Here is a 19,397-nt window from a genome sequence, read left to right as displayed (position 1 = left end):
TGGAACACCCATCGGACCAATTCACTTGCATGGCAGAACTACCCATTGCATCATCAAAAAGCAATGACACCGTGGTCTGTCTAAATCTTATATGCCCAGCCCTCAATTACATACCTAATCATTCAGGGTCCAAAGACCACATCTGGAGTTAACCAAGACCTCAAGGCCTGAGGCGAGCCAGAGTGCAGCCCGTCATGGTCAACAAATTCTGCGGCAGGACAGCTAAAGCAGGAGTAAGACAAGCTCAGAGTGACGTTTCCATCTGCTTCTCAGATTGGTAACAATTCAAATTGGCCATCGGCAGCTACTACATTTTTTAAATATCAAATATAATTCAACCCTCCCTGTCTGTTCATTTAGAACGTGTTCGTGTTGTGCAGACGGAAGAATGGCAAGGCTGTCTTTTTTAAGTGTTTGGGAAAAATGTGTTTCTATTGTATGCACATACATACAGTATTGTGTTTGTGTGTTTGTTTGTTGGGAGGCTTTGGCCATAAGTGTTCATGATTATTCTTTATCTCCAAGCCTACAAGAGCATCAGCAACATGAGTCAGGACTGTGTCAGTCTCAGCACCCTATAAATCTCCTCCCCACCCTGTCCCTGGTGATGACAGATGTCTCTGTCTCACTAAACATCTTGTTCCTAAACATTACTTGTTCCAAATGCCACGTCAGTAAGGAACACATTTTCATTAACAGACCAGAACACACACAAAGCACTTCGCTTATATATACAGTGAATCCACACAGAGAGCAGGTCCATGTGCTGAGAGAACACACACACACACACACACACACACAAAGCATAATGGGCACAATCCAAAAATCCCTTCTTTATGTCGGGATTTTTTTATACTTTTTACAGAAGTTGCTACACAGTAGTCCCACAGTCAGAGCAAACGTTAGAGTGGACAAGCAAATGAGGCTTTCAGCTACAGGTTATAAAAAACATATTGAGAAGAGCCTCAGAAGGGCAGATGTGAAGCAACAGGATGCACAGCAGCAGACAAACAGAGAGCGCTTGTGTGACGTTGTGGTCAGCACTCTGCTGCATGACGGCTCTCCAGGTGCAATTAAGCAAACAGCCCGTTATCAGCAGCTACGATGGATGTACAGTACAGTTGCATGAAAACAGGCCTTTCCCCTGGACGCCTTGAATCCACACTAACCTAAGAGGAAAAAGTGAAGCGCAACTCACACAGAGAAATGACATTGCTGATCTCTGTATCATCTCACATTTTTTCTCCAGGATGCTTTAAATGTGCATCTACTTGAGAGACATACATCACTGACACCAGACCTACTGATAGAGGGCCAAACACAAAACACACATCAGAAAGATCCCTTGGCACAGCTGTCAATCATGTCATGGCAGAAAAAAACAGAGCTGGTGGAGAAAACTTTAGGAAATGATGGAATAACACAGACACATAGTCATAAACAAAGTCCACACACAGTGAGGTAAGCATGGCCCTCACAGGTAATTCTGTTGTTGCTTTAACGAGCTACCACTTCCATTTCCCTGAGACTGTCTGTGCAGTACTCCTCAGAAGTGATACTGTCGCATTTACAGTATTCATCTTTGACGAGGGAGTCAAACGTTCTTTTAGCACTATTAATCGAGAGTTCATGTCAGTTGGCCTGCGTCTAACACATTTCCACGTCTTCAATTCCTTCAATTTGACCAAGTCATCAAAATTGGGGGAAAATAAGGATATTACCGGTAAGTGGTTTTACTTGGCCTACCCGCAGACATTTCTTCAGATGTGCAGCCAAATATTTGAATGCAACAAATTTGCAATACCAGGAAAAAAAGGCAATTTCTTTGTGCTGCTTTGCAACACTCAATAATGGAGCACAGAGATTAATTTGCAGCCAATAGCACATACACTACTATGCCTTCATCAGAGTCTAGATGGACAAAGACATGAGGCAAACAAATACATAAAAACAAAGTCAACTCAATCAGTGTGCTTCAGTTTTGTTTCCGTTTGAAGTTTGCTATATCTGGTCTGAAAAGCACTTGATCCAGCTGAGCATTGCTAGAAGATGCACAAAAGATTTCTCCAAAAGTATTATTCACAATTCCACTGACACATGTTGTCCCTGTAACGCCATCATTTAAAAGTACAACTCACATTTTTGACTGTTACTCTTGAACGTGTTTACAAAATATTTGTTTCGGCTTTAGTTCCTTGGGTTTTAATATATGTGAACCATTTGGAGTTCATGTATATTTAGCAGGGACAATGTACAATATTGTACCAGACACATTTCCATCTGTAGTCCCTGCAGGAGGAGGCCAAATGTTCCGTGCAGGTTACAGAGATAAAAGATTTGTTGTGTCAAAACCTTACACTTTCTTTCAGTTAATAATAATAATTCAAATGTCAACGTTATGAATGAAGCTTCAGAGCTTCGAAGCTCTTATAACAATTCGGTAAAACTAATAAACCGATTGATCAGCGTGATTTGTGGGTGGAGTCAGTGGTGGGCTTGCATATTCGGTTGGATGCTGAGTTTGAGGATAGGTGAGAGATTTGTGGTGTTTCCATCTTTAGTCCCGACTTGTTTATAGCACAGCTTACAAATCACTTCATACACATTCTCTGGCTCTCTTTTTTAGTTTGGTTTAATCCCTAAGAATTGCCAAATACTCTCATCTGCATTATTTTAAGGAGACCAGACATCTTTCCTGCTGGAGTTAGGACTGCTGTACATGAGTAATTACTAACAGCGTTAGACGTATGCTAGCATGTTAGAGGACTATTATCGTGGCCAACCAACATCGCGTTGAGTGTTGAACCGGGAAGTGAATTACTCTGCAACGGTGAATGCATTTATTTCTCAGTATGCTGTTGTTGTTGTTGTTGTTGGTTATGTGTGTGGTAAGTGGGAGGGTGGCTTTGCAACATGAGTTGATTGACTTCCACTGTATTGTTGTGATTTAGATTACACAAGTTTTGCCTTCTGACAAACACTCACCCACCCACACACACTGTGCACATACACTCTCGGCGGCCCCTGGGATCCTTGGTGAGGGTCCCAGATAGAACCTAAAACCACTGCTGTAATCTCATCATCTACTGGACCAAGGGACTACCGGAGAAGAAACGTTGACCACAGGTCAAAACCTGAACAAAACACACAGAGAGCCATGGCCACACACATGATCGCATACGCGGCCGTGACTATGCAGAGACTGCGCAGCATACGGTCCCTGTAAATGTTTCTGTTCTGTTCCAACCACAAGACCTTGAGTTCAGTCTCGTTAGACAGAAAGCTGAGTCCCTTTTGTTTAGAAGAAAGAGAATAATCGCTTGTTGGAAAGGGTTACCCTGCTTTACTTTCATGCCGGTGGTTGTTACGGATTTCTGGGGGATTTAGAATAAAGCCATGTGAGGGTCATGTCATTGTTCGGAGTGGCATGGATACACAGGGAATGGAAATTCACAGAACTTAGGTAGAGCTTGCAGATCAACATGTTTGGAAATGGTGATGGAGAGATTAACGTGAAGTCAAAGTCAACTGAATGCATGCCTATTGTACCATGCAAAGACATTCATTTCAATCCGTGTGTGTGTGTGTGCATGCATGGGCATTTTTACAATCTGATGCTTGTGGGAAAAAGTATTGTCTCAATACAGTACTCCTGCTCAAATATACCAGACATCTAGATAAGATCCCCAGGAGCAAAGGGAAAATATGGGACTCTGGGAGTGCACCGCTGGGATGTTGAAAACTGGGGATTAAGGGGTAAAAATGACAGCTCCTAATAAGAGCCTGAGAGAAGCTCAATCATAAAGGAACCAAAGTACTGCACATGCCCAAAAACATGAGTGACACACTGCAAAAGCATGCTCAGCAACCAGCACGGAGAAGAAGACAAACCACACAGAATGTAAATGAATACATGTACTGTAACATAATTAAATTCCTCCAGGCATGCATAGACACACACACGCACACACGCACACATACACACACATACACACACTGCCACAGGCTGATGAATAGCAAGTCAACACAGTGTTTAAATTCCAGGGAGACATCTGTAATGAGGACTGAGTAATTTGGATTTAATTAGAGGCAACCAAGTGGAAAAGTTGGGAGTAAATCAACTCAAAGTGATTTCAGTAAAGAAAACTCAATTCCAGAGTGTAAACCCGATTCGCCATCAATTTAATTAATGTTAGTTTAAATGGAGGCACTCAGATGATTGTGCGTCATAAACCATTGCTGAGGTTTTGGCTGCACTCTCTGCGTCTCTATCTGGCGCTCTCATTTGTCCCTTCTCTTCTCTCAAACCAGTGTCGAGCTAAAGAGCAGCGCTCCAGTGCCATCTTGTGTCTTTCTATGCATCCTACAACAGAAGAGACGGTCCTCTACCCTTTTGTTTTTAACAGAAAATGAAGATGCTAATTCAAATATACCAACTTGTGTTTCTGTGTTACTAAGATCCAAAAGATTTTTTTCAACTTCGGAGCTGGGGCTTGAGTAGAAACTAGAAGGCAGAGGTTCCCAACCTGGAGGTCAGGGCCCCTCCAAGGGGTCGTCATGAGATCAATTCAAGGGGTTGTAAGATGATTAACAAGATCATATAGAGGACAAGACCTCTTTTTGTTACTCAAAAGTATGTTTCTTTTTTCTTTTAATGTAATTTACTGGATAATTCCACCTCTCCGGGCCTCTAAAAAGTATTCAAATAGTACAATTTGAGAGGGAAGTGTCACATGTGTAAAACAACTTATACGTAACCTGTAACAAGGACTAACAAGTAGATTTAGCTGTCTTTGAAGCTAATAAAGTGTGGGAACCATTGGGACGAAGGCACGTTGACAGAAAGTGCACTGTGCTGATTTGTCCTCTAGATGGCCATAGCTACCATGTGCAGACCAGAGGGTCAGAGAAAGGAGGACAGTATTTGCAGCACAGCAGGACGCATTAATGTGCATCAACAGAAGAGTCCTCGCTCTCCAAAAGCAGCATCCTGTTGATAATATCCAGAAGGAAGTACAGAATTGCAATGGCTAACTGCAAACTTGTGCATGAAGGAAAAGAAAAAGAAGAAAAGAAGATAAACTTCATGTTGCAGCGACAAGTGTTGGCATGAAATGTTTGACTTATAATCAAGTTTTGGTACAAAATGAATGAGCTAGACATTCCTTCAGAACTTTCTAAATAATTTGGTCGTCACACATCAACCAAATGTCAGACTCTCATGCATCGTCCAATTCTGCAGGAGTTGTTAGTGTAAAAATACAGCTCCAGACATCTGATGACAAGTATCGTGTTTGTACAGTGGGGCTGACATAGATCCGTCTGCCACCTCGCTGTCAATAATGTGAAGTCATTTGAGTTGTGAGAAAATGGGAAGGTTAAAATGCTAATGACTTCAAAAATGAATGGATTTAAGACTGGCAGGGTAGAAATAAATGAAGCGTCATTGTTTGTGTTTAAGGAGAGCTGTTAATGAATAGAAATGTTCCATCATTGTGCTTACATACGGCACAAGGCACAGACATGTTTTGCAATCTTTGCAATAAAAATAAGAGCAGGGCTTTATGTTTGAGTTGCTATCATAAGTTGTGGATAATGAAGGAAAAATACATGAATCACAAGGGTGAACTTGTGTTGGAGTTGACACCATAGATATCAATTACTCGTCTGTCCTCGCTCTCTTTTCCTCGTCTGGTGTTCAGGGTGGCGACAAGATCACATTCATTTTGACTTAGCTCCTTCTGGGCGTTCTCAGTGTCAGCTGTGCTCTATATATGGCTGTTTGTAAGTGATCTGCGCTGTAAGCGTAAGACATGCTGATGCTCCTGAAATAAAACCTCGATCTCTGGATCCCTCACCTGTTGCCAATAAACACTTTATTGGAGAGAGAACATGGACCCATTGTCCGTAACCTCATATTTCTATGTTCCACGAACTTACTGCAGACACACATGCACTCCACATTCATGCACCGTCTCAGTAGTCGGTGCCCATTTCTGTGTCTCCGACCTGTGGTGGACAAACAAAGGCATATCAGTTTTGTAAATACTTTTCCAACTACAATGAGCAACCCGACACGCTCGGGCTTGCTACCAACTGGCAGTGCCGGCAGGCTGCCCCCGAACCCTGGAGCAGCATCAAGCAGACCGGGCCAGTATCCCAGCAGCCGAAACCCAACAGATGCACCGCACTGAAGCCGACATCACAAAATCTGGGGACTAACATTTGAAATGCTCTCCCGCACACATAAACACACACTTATTCACGTCTAAATATAAACACTCCCTCAGCTAGGGAGTTAGTGGATGAGTGGAAATAAAATCTGGCGCATCAATTTAATCTCTGCTGATTTCTTTTTGCCTTTGTAGTATCTGTTCCTACATGGCTTTACTTTTCCAACCGAAAGTTTCATTTGTAATGGAGTAGACGAGGGTCCAGACTGCATGAGTTTTGGAAAGCTAATGCTCGTATATATTATCATGAATCACTCATATTATCAGTTGTACTTTAAGACTGCATTTGTCAAAAGATAACATTTGATGCTAGTAGAGAGGAGTTACAATAGGCTTTGCTTGTTATTAATAATTCATAAACTCAATATTGTGTTCGGATGGACGAGCTGCACTTCAAATCATTGCGATCCAGATCCAACGGACCGATTATGCGGCATATAAAATCTGGACATCTTCATTTGTAAAAAATAAATTATTAATTTACAAAAACAAATCAATGGTTAAGAGAATGAATAAATGAAATATCAAAAGAGAGTAAAATCTCATTGCACACAGTTTTGCTGTATAGCTGTCGTCCAGGAAGAGCCTCCATCACTATCTACTATTTCAATATCGGCTGATATCATCTGTCGCAGTCAAATATCAAGTTCTAACTCATATTCGATTTTTTTTTCTTTGTGTCTGTCGGCATCAGTCTCTCCTTAGAAAGACACTTTCAAGATTGTCTCCTAACTGATCAATGCCATGCAGTGAGGATGTCCTAACGCAACACTGTGCTTCGTCAATCCACTGAGATGTTCAGAGAGAATATATTCAGACGTCAGACACATTTTGGTACTGTTCTTGTTTCATTTGAACCCAACCACTTTCCAAGCACTGCTCTGTGCCTTCTCTGTCAGCTCTCTAATAGTGGATTAGTTTGGGCTTGTTAATGCTGTAAAGCTCTGAGAGGAACAATGATCTTGACGGTTTAATGAGAAAGCACGAGGGACAGACACTAGCAGCGTCCCTCCTTGCCCTTTGCTCACGATCTCTTTTGAACAAACTAACACACGTCCTCTTCTGTACTCCAAAGCATGCTGACAATCACAATAACTATAAATTCTCTTGTCATGCAGCCACGTCAGCTGGCATCAGGGTTAAAGGTGCAGCCATTTTCTGGGGAAAATTACCCAAAGGGCGAAAAAAGAAAAGTTAAACACACACTCACATCCTGTCCTCTTTCTCCAGACCAATGCTGGCACTGTACGTCCTCGGGCCTGCCTTGGCTGGTGGTTTGATAAATTGGCATCTCGTCGATGTGCATTGTGTCAGTGGGTTCGTGCGTATTTAGATCTGCGAGTGTATGCTTGTGTGCGTATGTGTGTGCGTGTGTGTGTCTGCCTGGGTACATTGTCTGAGCTGTGACGTGCTTGGCTTCCTCATGCGAGCTGCTGTCACAGCCTCAGAAAGCGTGTAATAGGCGCCCATTCTCCCGGAATAAATGCACATTAATACACTAGTGAGAAAATGTGGCATTTCAAAAAGACCCAGGATAATCGAAGAGAAAAAAATGAAAATAAAGTCAAGAAATGTCTTTTTTTTTTCAACTAAGCTCTAAATTTGGTGCATGCAATTGATTTTGGAAGTGTTTGTGGTCCACAGTGTATTAATGCCATTTTCCACAGATGAAGGTTGCTGTTGGCAGTGCAAAGCAACAACAACGAGGTTTCTCTGAATTTTTACTGTGAGTGGAATGTTGTCTTGGTTTGATTGTTATTCAAAAGCAACTGTTTGTTTATTCAAATGCCAAAGAAATACTTACTACTGAAAAATGGGTTCATTTGCAGAAATTTGGTTTTGCTGAGATAATAATTTGTAGAGCCTGTTCAGTATAATGTGACAAGCGGACTGTAGCACACTTCATTAGGCTTACCATCACGCTATGGAAACAGCATGTCAATACAACAATCATTGTATTCTCTCTCTATTCATTTTTTTTATGTAAGGTGATATGCATGTGGGTGCACAGTGCGGAAACCTCCTCACTCGACCAGTGCTCCCACTCACTCACTCACTCTGCTAATCCGGCGCACAGGGTACACTATCGCGCACCCTGTGTGAGCCGAAGAGCGCTTCCTGTCTTTCATTCATCCCGGTTGAAGGCTGCTCACACTTTCCTCTTCTTCTCCTCTCCTCGGCCCTTCCCTCACGCGGGGATAGCTCACTTTGTTTTTGTTTCCCCCTCCGCGGCGCCTTTCGGTCGGAGTAGTAGCGGATGATATCAACAGCGGTACGTCTCTTCTTCTTACCTCCGCGATACTATGGACTAGAGCGGAGGGCTGGAGGACACGCGCATCACGACAGAGAGCAGCGCGAGTGAGTTTTTTAAGATTTTTTTTTTTTTTTGGAGGGTACCACGCGATTTAAAATCAAGACACAAAGAAGAGATCCGTGTTGCGCAGCGCAGCGTTACCAAGGACGCTCCAGCTGGCAGGACTCGCGTTAAGTTTTGGCGGATTTTACGGCACAGGTGCGTGGAAGGATTACAGACGTTTGGCGGATGGTTGTCGTAGAGGAGTCGCTGCCTCTGCGCAAGGTGAGTGATGGACAGCCAACTGAATGGGCAATGCTGACAGAGTTTGTTCAACAGATGCGTTATTGACATCCTTATTTGACGCCTGGATCATTTTTTTCTGGCTGTTGCCAGCAGAATACTGAAGGTTTTGGCACCTTGAATCACTCAATATCTCCATGAAAGTCCTGCTGAGAGGGGTGTCAGTAGAGTAACCTCTGCAAACTTTCTGGTATTTAATCTACAGATAAATCAGAGGCAAGGTATTGATTTACATGTTCTAAGAACTACTGTTGCGTGATTATATATTATCCAATCTTGCTTAGCCTCTAATGCTTCCTGGGTATTTGATTGAACAATATCGCATTCAAGTAGCACTTTGAGTTATCTATGAGGTCAATGCATGCATCTCAAGATGTAGATGATAGTGTAAGGGCTGCATGTAACTTATGATTTTAGTTATGGATATGGCTAATTGATTGTTTGGTCAATAAAATGTTGGCAAACAGTGACTAATGTCCAAGGTCAGGTCCCCAAATGTGTTGTTTTGCAACAGTGCAAACTCAGTTCACAGTGACAAAGACAGAGGAAGGCAGCTCATCCTGATGTTGGAAAAGGTGAAACCAGAGAGGGTGGTGTTTCCCGCCTGAAACATAACTTAAAATATGAATTGATTATCATTATAGTGACACCTGGATCTTCTGGCCACTGGCTATTCAAATAACTCAGCTCATTTCATTTCAGCTCCAGAGCAGTTTGAATTAATTTAGGAAACTTGGCCGCCCGCTGTCATTTGAATTAGATGCAGGGATTTTCCTCGTGATTCAGAAACTTTTCATTGCAGTGCCAGTCCAGGCTCTGGCACACCTACAATAATGACTGCATGTGAAATATGAAGACACGTGTCAGATGCATTATGGATTAGGTCTCATACTTGCTGCATCTGGTTTCACTTCCAATCCCTCTCATTGAGAGCGCACTCCATGCAAGTATTTGTCACTTTGAGAAGAATGCGTCAGTCTCACACAGGGCATCTGTGGCAGGATGATACCAGCTTATGGCCTTTACACAGCACTTGCCTGCCTGTCACCAGGACTGAACCCCTAACACACACACACACACACACACAAATATCCCCAAATATCAGTCAGTCAGACACAATGAGTGTCATGAAGTCGACAGTTCAATTAATTTGTGTCATCACTCGCAATTATTATTTCAGTCCTCAGAAAAGGACTTTTTATTGACTACGAGCTTCCCTCTCTGCAGTCTATGTCCGAGTCTATTTTTCCACATGTAGCCAAAGCGACTGAGCAGAGCTGAGGCTTCATGCTCTGTTTACATGCAGTTATTGATCAGCATGTGCTGACTTCTACTGTACATCAGGTCACTGGCTTTTGAGCTTTAGTCGAACACAACAAGACATTTGCATCTTGGGTTTCCGGAAATTGTGATGGACATTTTTCAGAATTTTCTGACTTTATTTAGACCAACCAATTAACCAATTAATCAAGAAAATAATCAGCACATTGATCGATAATGAAAATAAGCATTGTTTGCAGCTCTGTTTTAAAACCCAAAATGTTGAGTTTATTTACAATGGAAGCAGCAAATAACATTTAGAAGGCTGGAACCAGCGATTTTTCTTCGAAAATGACTTAACAATTAATATCAGTTGTTGCTGAATACGTTTCTGACGATCGACTGTTTGTTTCGCCATATTCCATTCGGTTACAATTGAGTTAAAGGGAGTTTTTGTATGTTTCATTGTGTGTGTCGTAGAATATGTGTTTACAAAGTATAGATAATGTTGTTGGAATATCTATAAACAGTTTGTATTCATGTCACTTGCCATGTACTGCACTGCACATAACCTCAGAGCCAAAGTGAAGGAGGAAAAAACGTGAAAGAAAATAAAGCCATTTAATTAGCATGTTGATAATGTGGAGAATGTGCAGTGTAGCTGTTGCCAGCTCCGAGCCATCAAGAAGTACAGAAGCCTATTTCATTCTCCCACTTTCTGTCTCTCACGAGGTGCTGAACGGCATCTGGGGGAGAATCTGATTAACCGACTGGCATAAATTACCCAGTCCTGAAGGAATAAACGGAAAAGCGATGTTCTTGCAAAGTACCCGCTTCCCTTGAATACATACAAATAAAGCATATGCACACTCGCGCACACACACAACGAAAGACACACACACACAAAGAAAGACACACACACACACACAAAGAAAGACACACACACACAAAGTCCGGGAGAAATAATTGAGGCAGTGATGCTCGTGAAAAGTGACTGCTGCTTCTTCGCTTTTTTATGAGGACATGGATTGATGGAACGCGCGTGTGTGTTTGTGTACAGATGTGTAAGTGCTCCTAGTTTGTCTAAGACCGATAGCATCTCATGTGTAGGTGTGTGTCTTTTGTGTCTGTATGCTTTCCTGCTGGAGTGCTCCATAGCAACAGGCAGCATATCTTCTTCAAATATCTTCTTCTCAGACAGCGCATGCTGTGACCTTTCTGCTAACTGTGTGCAGTATTTGCATGGGTGCATCTGAGTTAATGTGTGCGTGTGTCCATGTACATCAACGTGTGGGTCATTTGACCTTTCCTAGTGTACATTCATGAATAGCTGCATAATAGCTAACATGGGACCTAAACGTTGTGCCCGTCTACACGATCACGATATTGAATCCGGCAGCATCGGGGCAGTGCCAACCTTCCCAAACAGCTTTTGTGCTTCTGTTCCAAAGCAGATATCGTCAACATTGTGCAGTATCGATAAGGATTCGGCGTTCTTTCAACAAGTGGCGGCTTATCAATCTTAGATTATTTCTTGAGTCTCTCAGCCGGAACAAGACATCTTTAATATATATCTTGACACGGTTGTTGTGTTACGTTAATATCCGTGTTAGAGTAATAACTGGTTGCATATTTCATATCCGGATATAGCAGACAGAGCTCTTTAGAAATCAATTTTCTTTTGCTCCATCACCATGATCGGAAACTGGCCTGCTGCCAGACAGGGAGGGGACGAGGGAAGGAGGGGGGGATATTTGTGGGTGCATTACTGAATGAGGAAAGACAAATATGTTTATCAGATGTAGAATTCATTCTTTTTCGTCTTTGATTCTGTCGAAATAAGTTAGCTGCTTTCTCAAAACTTCAGAGACATTCTCACAAACACACTGAGGAGTTGAAGAAGCACATGCACTTGATCATAGGTCCTTTCTTCCTATTCATGTGGGCTCGGGTGCTGCAAGGTCATGCTGTGTGTGTGTGTGTTACACAGCATGCAGTCCAAGCTTATGCAGTACATATCAATAGCATATTCCTTTATGTGCATGTGTGTGTGTGTGTGTGTGTGTGTGTGTGTGTGTGTGTGTGTGTGTGTGTGTGTGTGTGTGTGTGAGTGTGAGTGTGAGAGAGACGCACAGCATGCACTGCAAGCTCATACATATATACCAACAGCATAGTCCTTTGTGTGCATGTATATTTGGTGATGATTTAGACTGCACAGTGTGATGTTTATATGTATGCTATCGTTGTAGATGGGGGTATCGTGTGCATGTGGGGACCACGCAACTCATTTCTCTCCTGTAGAATCTGTGTGGTGTTGTTGTGTAAAGGCTGTTGTCCTCTCTCGATTTTCTTGGAAATGTTTCTGCAACAGAAAATAAACAAATGGTGCCTTCTCATTTTCTATTCCCGGATCAAACCCACACGCATTTTCAGAAAACATATTTGTTTTCTTTAAATCAAATGGCAAAGGAGGCAGAGTTCATGTAACTGAAGCCGACAGTGGTTAATACTACTATTCTTATTACTCTTTTTCATTTGATCTTATTTGATTGACTCAAAACTAAATCTAGAATACAGCTTAAAGTTTTAGTTGATTTTCTTGTCGGCTTGTTTTCAACATGGACTTTATTTCTTTTGTACGATCGGATGATTGCGTGATCAATGCTTCTCTGTTCGGGTAGCTCCAGTTTGCTGGAAGCACTCATGGACCAAACAAGCTCTGTGCTTAACAGTTAAGCCCCAAAGATAAAATCAATCATTTCAATGTAATACCACTCGCACCGTCTTAGGGAACACAGCTACCGGCAAACTGAATAAACAAAAATGTCTACAGTGTGAAAGTTCAGTCAATCAATCCCATGGTTCCTATAGTCAGCCTTGCATGAAAACAACAGAAAGAGTCGATTGACACTATTAATCTGGACTTACTTTACCCTGACCTTGACCTGTGTAATTATTCCAGCACAATTCCACCGTGGGTCACGCAGGCTGCCATGTATACATCAGAAACCAATAGTGCATTTGTACGTTTTCATAGAAACGCTGTGAAAGAGAAAACAAAGTCACACAAATGCAGAGACACACACCTCTTACAAAAGGTGCATTAATGGGCAGTTTTTTTTTACCTTTTGCTTGTTGTGGGGATTCCTGCAGGCATGGCAACTTACATTTACTCAAGCAACACACACACACACACACACACACACACTGTGACAGACACTTAAAGCATATATAAAATCGGAGCCCTGTGATTGACAGTTGATCCTACAAGGATATTTGTGTACATGTCCCCTTAGGACCAAAACACATGGTCACCTCTCAGCCGTGTTGTACTAAAACTATTTATATTCCCGCTTTACAGTCAAGCCACCTGAACCTTGCGGTAATATTCTTATTAGTCAAGCTTTTTGTGCAACAGAACAATGAGCTTATTGAACTAATTAGTAAAAGAGAAAGAGTCATATTTCTAATTAGGTGTTTGCAGTCGTATCAGTTCCGTAAGGGAGACAAAGAGAAAGAGAGGGAGAGAGGACTGAGAGACTTGGAGAGAAGAAAGTCATTACAAAGCATTATTTGGCTTGTGTCACTTCAGTTGTTCCACTTAACGCAATTGTATATATTCATAATCTCTGAGGTAAAGCATGTCTGTGGTGCTGAGGCGCATGTTGCCTCATGGGAAATCCGCTTGCGCCCTTCTGCATTTCACCCCAATCTGCCCGCTAGTAAAAAACATATTGTACATGGAAATACATTGTAAGATTGCTTATGGAAAATATTGAATTATAATATTATCCTTGGGTGTGCTGATCCCATTTTCACTCTCTGCATACCAAAAGCAATGTGCATATAAGTGTGTATTATACTGAGAGGACCACACCCTGCCTACAGCCCAAATCCTTGAAGCGAGTATATTTCTGCTTAGTGCAAATACCATGTTTACCCTCTTTTGATCAATCACACCATTTTCCTGGTGTTGTTGGATCCTCAAACCCCGCTTTGACATCAGTGCAGTCTCAGGTCTAATGCACTTGCTATTGCATCTGGGTGTTCAGTGCAAAAACCAAGACAATGTTTAATGCTAAGGGGGAAATATGGAGATGAGAATTGTGCCAGGAAAGTCAAAAGAAACATAATAAGAACATTTGGACAGAATGTGCCAAAGTATAAAAACAGTGCAATTAGTTGCTAATGGAACAGATGGACCCCAACAGTTTTGTTGCCATTCAGCATAGCACTCCCCATATGTTACAGTAACATAACGACCCCAATTGAAACTTCAGGCCGCCTCCGTCTCCCCCCATTAACTTGGTTACTGAACACACACACACACACACACACACTCATAGATAAAAGGGAGGCAGAGATGTGCTCTCTTAAATTGGGAAAGCTTTACTTTGCCCGGGATAATGGTCTTCATTCACCCTCTAATGAATCCATATTGTGGCCTAAAGCGGTGGCTCTGCTATTAATACCATTAACAAGTAATGGCCCAGAGAGAGACTTTCAGAGATAAAAGTACCACAGCCGCACCGAATAAAAGGTCTGAGAGAGGCCGAGAGGTTACCAAGTCTATGAAGTAAATAAATAAATGAGATGAATAGAGTTGACTTGTAGTTTGCTCCACAAATTGCCTCGCCCTGAGACAGCACTCGTGGGGACCTTCTGTTCAATCTTATTAATCTACTGATGAACAAACGCAGCAAAGAACCGAGGAAAAGTCTCACTTGTGTCAAGTTTTGTATTGGCTGTGCTCTTCCACTGCAATATCTCCTATGAATATGACGAGTATGGAACAAAAGGACTAAGAGTCTACAGCCATGCGCTGTTAACATGCTGATCTTAATTAAACAGGTGCAATATGTGTGATGTTCACCATCTTAGCTTAGCATGTTAGCATGATGACCTTTGCTGATTAGCACGAAGCACAAAGTATAGCTGAGGCGGAACAATTGTCATTTTCACCTGGTGCTGGCTGGATCAAAGGTCAAATGACGACATGAATGTGAGTCCAAACACTTCATAGTAGATAGTTGACGTGAAAAAGTCTGGGGGTCACGAAAGCTATTACGATTCATCCTGAGGGGGACAAGAATGTCCTCACAATCCATCCTCTAGTTGAGATCTGGCCGGCCGAGATTGCCGTCAATGGAGGCACGCCGCTAGCGTGGCTAAAACGACTCAGAACTGACATCCACTTGGTTCCTCCGTAAGCTGTGATGCTCCGTGCAATAGACACACCTCTGTCAGTTCCATATATGTTCTGATGTTCAATAGTCCAGGCCTCAGACTATTCACGCAAAATAAATAGTGAGAATGCCTTTTCTTGTTTTTAAGCTGTATTTATTCAGGAAGTCTTTTTGGGATCCTGATCCCTTTTGCGAGGGTGAGCCGAGATTGTACACGTGCCGCTATCTCAAATAAGATAGAACATTTCTGTAAGCATCCCTAAGAAGAAGGAACGTGTCTAACTTCAAGTTGCATTGCAAATGAACTGCAGCAGTAAGGTGCATAATACAGGAGCTTATCTGCTTTTCTTTGGCAAGAGTAGATACGTCTACACCATCCCTTATGAATAATCCCTGCCCTCAAGGCCACATTTCCAACACTGGGAGAGAAACGAGGTAGAAGGGCTGGGGGGGAAAGATGAAGAACATCGTGTGACTATGTGTGACTGTCAATAGGAAGGTGCTCCATAATGCTCTAAAATAGAATATGGGGCACAACAAGCAGTGCAGGGAGGGACAGTCATAAAGAACAGACACACACTGACTCAGGGGGAGAAGTGTGTGAACTGACCTTGGCATTAAGTGTGTGTTTCGTTTCTGTACCACACTCTGTCTCTGCTGAAGACAATCTACCCTCGTGGTTTATGCTGAAATGAACAATGAGGGAACAGGCAGGAACCCTCATCACATTTTTGTCAGCCATTTTGGATCTTTAGCTTTTAGCTCTTAGTTTTACTTTGTGAGGCGAGACTTGTGTGTTTGTACCCTGGCTGTATTTGAGTCTGTGTGTGTGTGTGTGTATGTTTGCAGTTTGCAGCATTGAGCAAGAACAGTACAAAGCGAACTCCTGCGGTACAAACTGAATAAATGAGGATTTAGGTTCAGACTCGGGCTCCTGCTCCTTTGAAGACGTTATTCCCTCAGTCTAGTACCTTTGATTGCTGCTGTACAAAGGGGAGGTTTGGCGCGAGTGTGTGTGTGTGTGTGTGGTGGGGGCAGACGAAGAGAGAGTGTCGGAAAGATTACATTACAAAGAGTGAAACAGGGAAGCAAATTGTAATGTGGAACATCAAAGTGACACGGCAGAGTGGGTTCCGTATTATTAACCCTGCAACCTTTCCTTTTGTTATACCCACCAGTGACTCATTAGACAGGTCATTGGCTCACAGGCTGATGTCAATATTTCATCGACTGCATGCATAATTTGACGGTTAAATCAGAGCAGCACTTTGAAATGAGAAAGGAACTGTTATATATGTAAGATGTGACCTCAGAAAGAGGGAGAGGGGAACAGACAGTTCACAGCGACACTTCTGATGCAGCAGAAATGGAAAGATCAAATACTTACCTCAAGGGGAACTTAACCTATATTCTATTTTCCATGTTTTTGACGAATGGGGACAACAATTTTTTGAAATTGTTTCCGTATTGAGCGACAACTCTGCAGCCAGCAGCCGCAAAAACGGCTGCAATGGTATCATGCCGGGCGATTCCGCACCATCAATGTATGTCCACTAAAAGAGTTTCAGTATTTTTAATTGTAGGAAAGGACCCTGAAGAAGTGTAAAACATTGTTGTTACCCTTTCACTTGATCCGGTCTGTTTGTTATTGTGTCATGCATGACTTGTTGTCGCAGCCCTTCTCTCAATTTGTCACCCATGCTTACAGCGTCCTCCGGCAACAAGTCACACACGACACAATTACAAACAGACCGGATCAATCGAAAGGGAAAAAAATATTTTCTATTTCTCTGTAGGGTCTTTTCCATCATGTTGGCAGACACTTATAATAACAATCTGAGCATTTATGTGGCAAAAACAAGCACTTTGAGTGGACGCATCGATGCAGTATTGCCCAATATGATAACATTTGTTCTAGCTCAATAGGCTAGTGGACCAATTCAAAAAATAGTGGTCTCCATTAGTCACATGGGAAAATAGGGTCACGGTTAGAAAATACCGACGTTACTCTTCATAAGAAGTCCTGCTGTTCTGCTGTTCTGTGCTCTGTAAAGTGTGGCCCATTTATCTTCCACTGGTTCATCTCTAACGTTATACCGGTATACCAGGGGCAGCAGAAGCTCAGTCTGTAGGGACTTGGCTCGGGTCACAGACAGACCAGGTAGGGATTTTGGACTGGCAGCTGAAGAGGTGCCAGTTTACCTCCTGGGCGCTGCCAAGGTGCCCTTGAGCAAGGCACCGAACCCCAAGTTACAACGGAATGATTTTCAAAGGGGACATAACTGAGAGTGTTCGGAACATTGTCTCTGCAGCTCCCCGTTGGTATAAGACATTACACTATATCTCTGTCAGTGCAATAGGGCTCTCATTTAGTACAACGCTATCTAGTTGCAAGTAATACTACAAAGTAATTCATATTCTAAGCCCAGGCGACAGAAAACACTCTAAGTGGTAGAATTTACTAGACAAGAACAAAAAGCCACGTCCGACTCGATGCCGGCTTTATTACGAATTATGGACCAGAGGCGGAGATTTGAGGGAGGGCTCAGAGTTCACCATGTTATACTTAAAGGGGTCTTAAAGGAGAACCCCTTAAAGGTCATTCTGTCTTCACATGCCTCTGGCTTTGATGCGTTCGTTAAGTCTCGTCTAGGTTTTGCAATCCTTTTTCTGATTGAGTTTTTATTTTTAATTTGAGTAGATGTGTATACTTTTCATATCTCTGTCCTCTGTCCATCAAAGTTCAGAAAAACATCTGTGAGTATACACACACACACACACACACACACACACACACATTTGAATGCTATATTTATCTGCCTCATCAGGACTGTGAGCAGGACAACTGAGCAGCAGCCACACAGACCTTACAGCAAAGACAAAAGTCTCTCATGTGAAACAAACTCAAAATAAAGCACAGCATTAGTTGAGAAACTGCGCTGGCTGATTAGAATCAACTACGGCTCGTAATGTCCAATTACATTCATGAAGATGTATAACACGGCCAACAGCAAAGCCGACTGATAAGTATATATTTTGGACGCAAGAGGTTTGGAAAAAAATGGCATTTTTGATCGTGAAGTTGTGCAGGTTATAAGAATCCCCCCGAAGAGAAGAGCCTTTTCCCCACTAATGGTCAATTAATTCCATCATCATTGATTGCATGGTGACCTTTGTGTGCATCCAAGCAAAAAATGAGATGATGAAGAAGGAATCGAAAAATTAACTTAAATTGAAATGTCCACCAATGCTAATTATAACACATGGCTTTTTTTTGGTTCATGCCCCTTCGGAAAATGTTGCTAAAGTTGCAATAATTCGATTTCAAAACATCACATGATCTGACACAGTATGGTGGCAATGAACCCCCTTTTCCATTAAGACCTCTAAACCCATGTAGCATGAAGACATCACGTTCAGTGCACCATTATAACCCCCCCTCTCTTATTTCCTCTCTCCATACCTCTTTCATTATTTCCCCCCACTCTCTCCATCTTTTTGCTTCGTTGGGCCTGCCATGCTATTAATCACACCAACAGATTCAGTCTATTAATTAGTCCACGTCTTCCATACTGCGTGTAATGATCAAAAGGTTATGGAGATATTAGGAAGATAAGGACGTTTCTGCAGTCGATCACTTTTAATTAGCCTGCAGATTAGAAGATGGATTAGCTTCTGCCTGGCTGACGTCCAGACAGACAAGGTTTTTTTTTTTTACTTGTCACAAAAAGCTGGAGGACACAAATTCTGCAGCAAGTCTAATATCTCAGTTTGCAAAATAGATCTGTTCCTTCGTGTCTTATGAGACGCTTTGCAAACTGAAGGTGATAATGCATCCATGCCTCCAGACAAAACAAGTTTCCAGCTGACATTTCAGAATGAAATCCTTCTCAGACGCTTGTAACTTGCCTACAGCACACATTAAGGTAATGTTAAAGTGTGTTGCTCTACTTCAAATGTATCTGCATTGCCATTTTATTTGAAAGCATGGGGTCGTACTGTGCTGTCGGTTTTAACGAGATAATTGAGGAATTGTCTATACAGCATGTCTGTAGTTAATTGGAGGGTCCAGGGTGCACTAAACAGACAAGGAGAACAGACAGGGATAATTACCAGCAGTGT

General features: G+C 42.2%; 1 protein-coding gene across 1 annotated transcript in view; it reads left to right on the top strand.

Annotated features, from left to right (window-relative positions):
• The first annotated feature begins 8,361 nt into the window (after positions 1-8,361).
• LOC306785380 (zinc finger matrin-type protein 4) overlaps positions 8,362-19,397 on the top strand; it is a 43,163-nt gene continuing 32,127 nt past the window's right edge. The window contains exon 1 of the mRNA XM_079279738.1: positions 8,362-8,811. Coding sequence (XP_079135864.1) covers positions 8,776-8,811 — 36 coding nt within the window. The 5' untranslated portion in view covers positions 8,362-8,775. The remainder of the gene's footprint in view (positions 8,812-19,397) is intronic.

The sequence above is a fragment of the Melanostigma gelatinosum genome (genome assembly GCF_949748355.1).
Source record: "Melanostigma gelatinosum genome assembly, chromosome: 12".
NCBI lineage: Eukaryota > Metazoa > Chordata > Actinopteri > Perciformes > Zoarcidae > Melanostigma > Melanostigma gelatinosum.
This window is presented reverse-complemented; position numbering and strand designations above follow the sequence as displayed.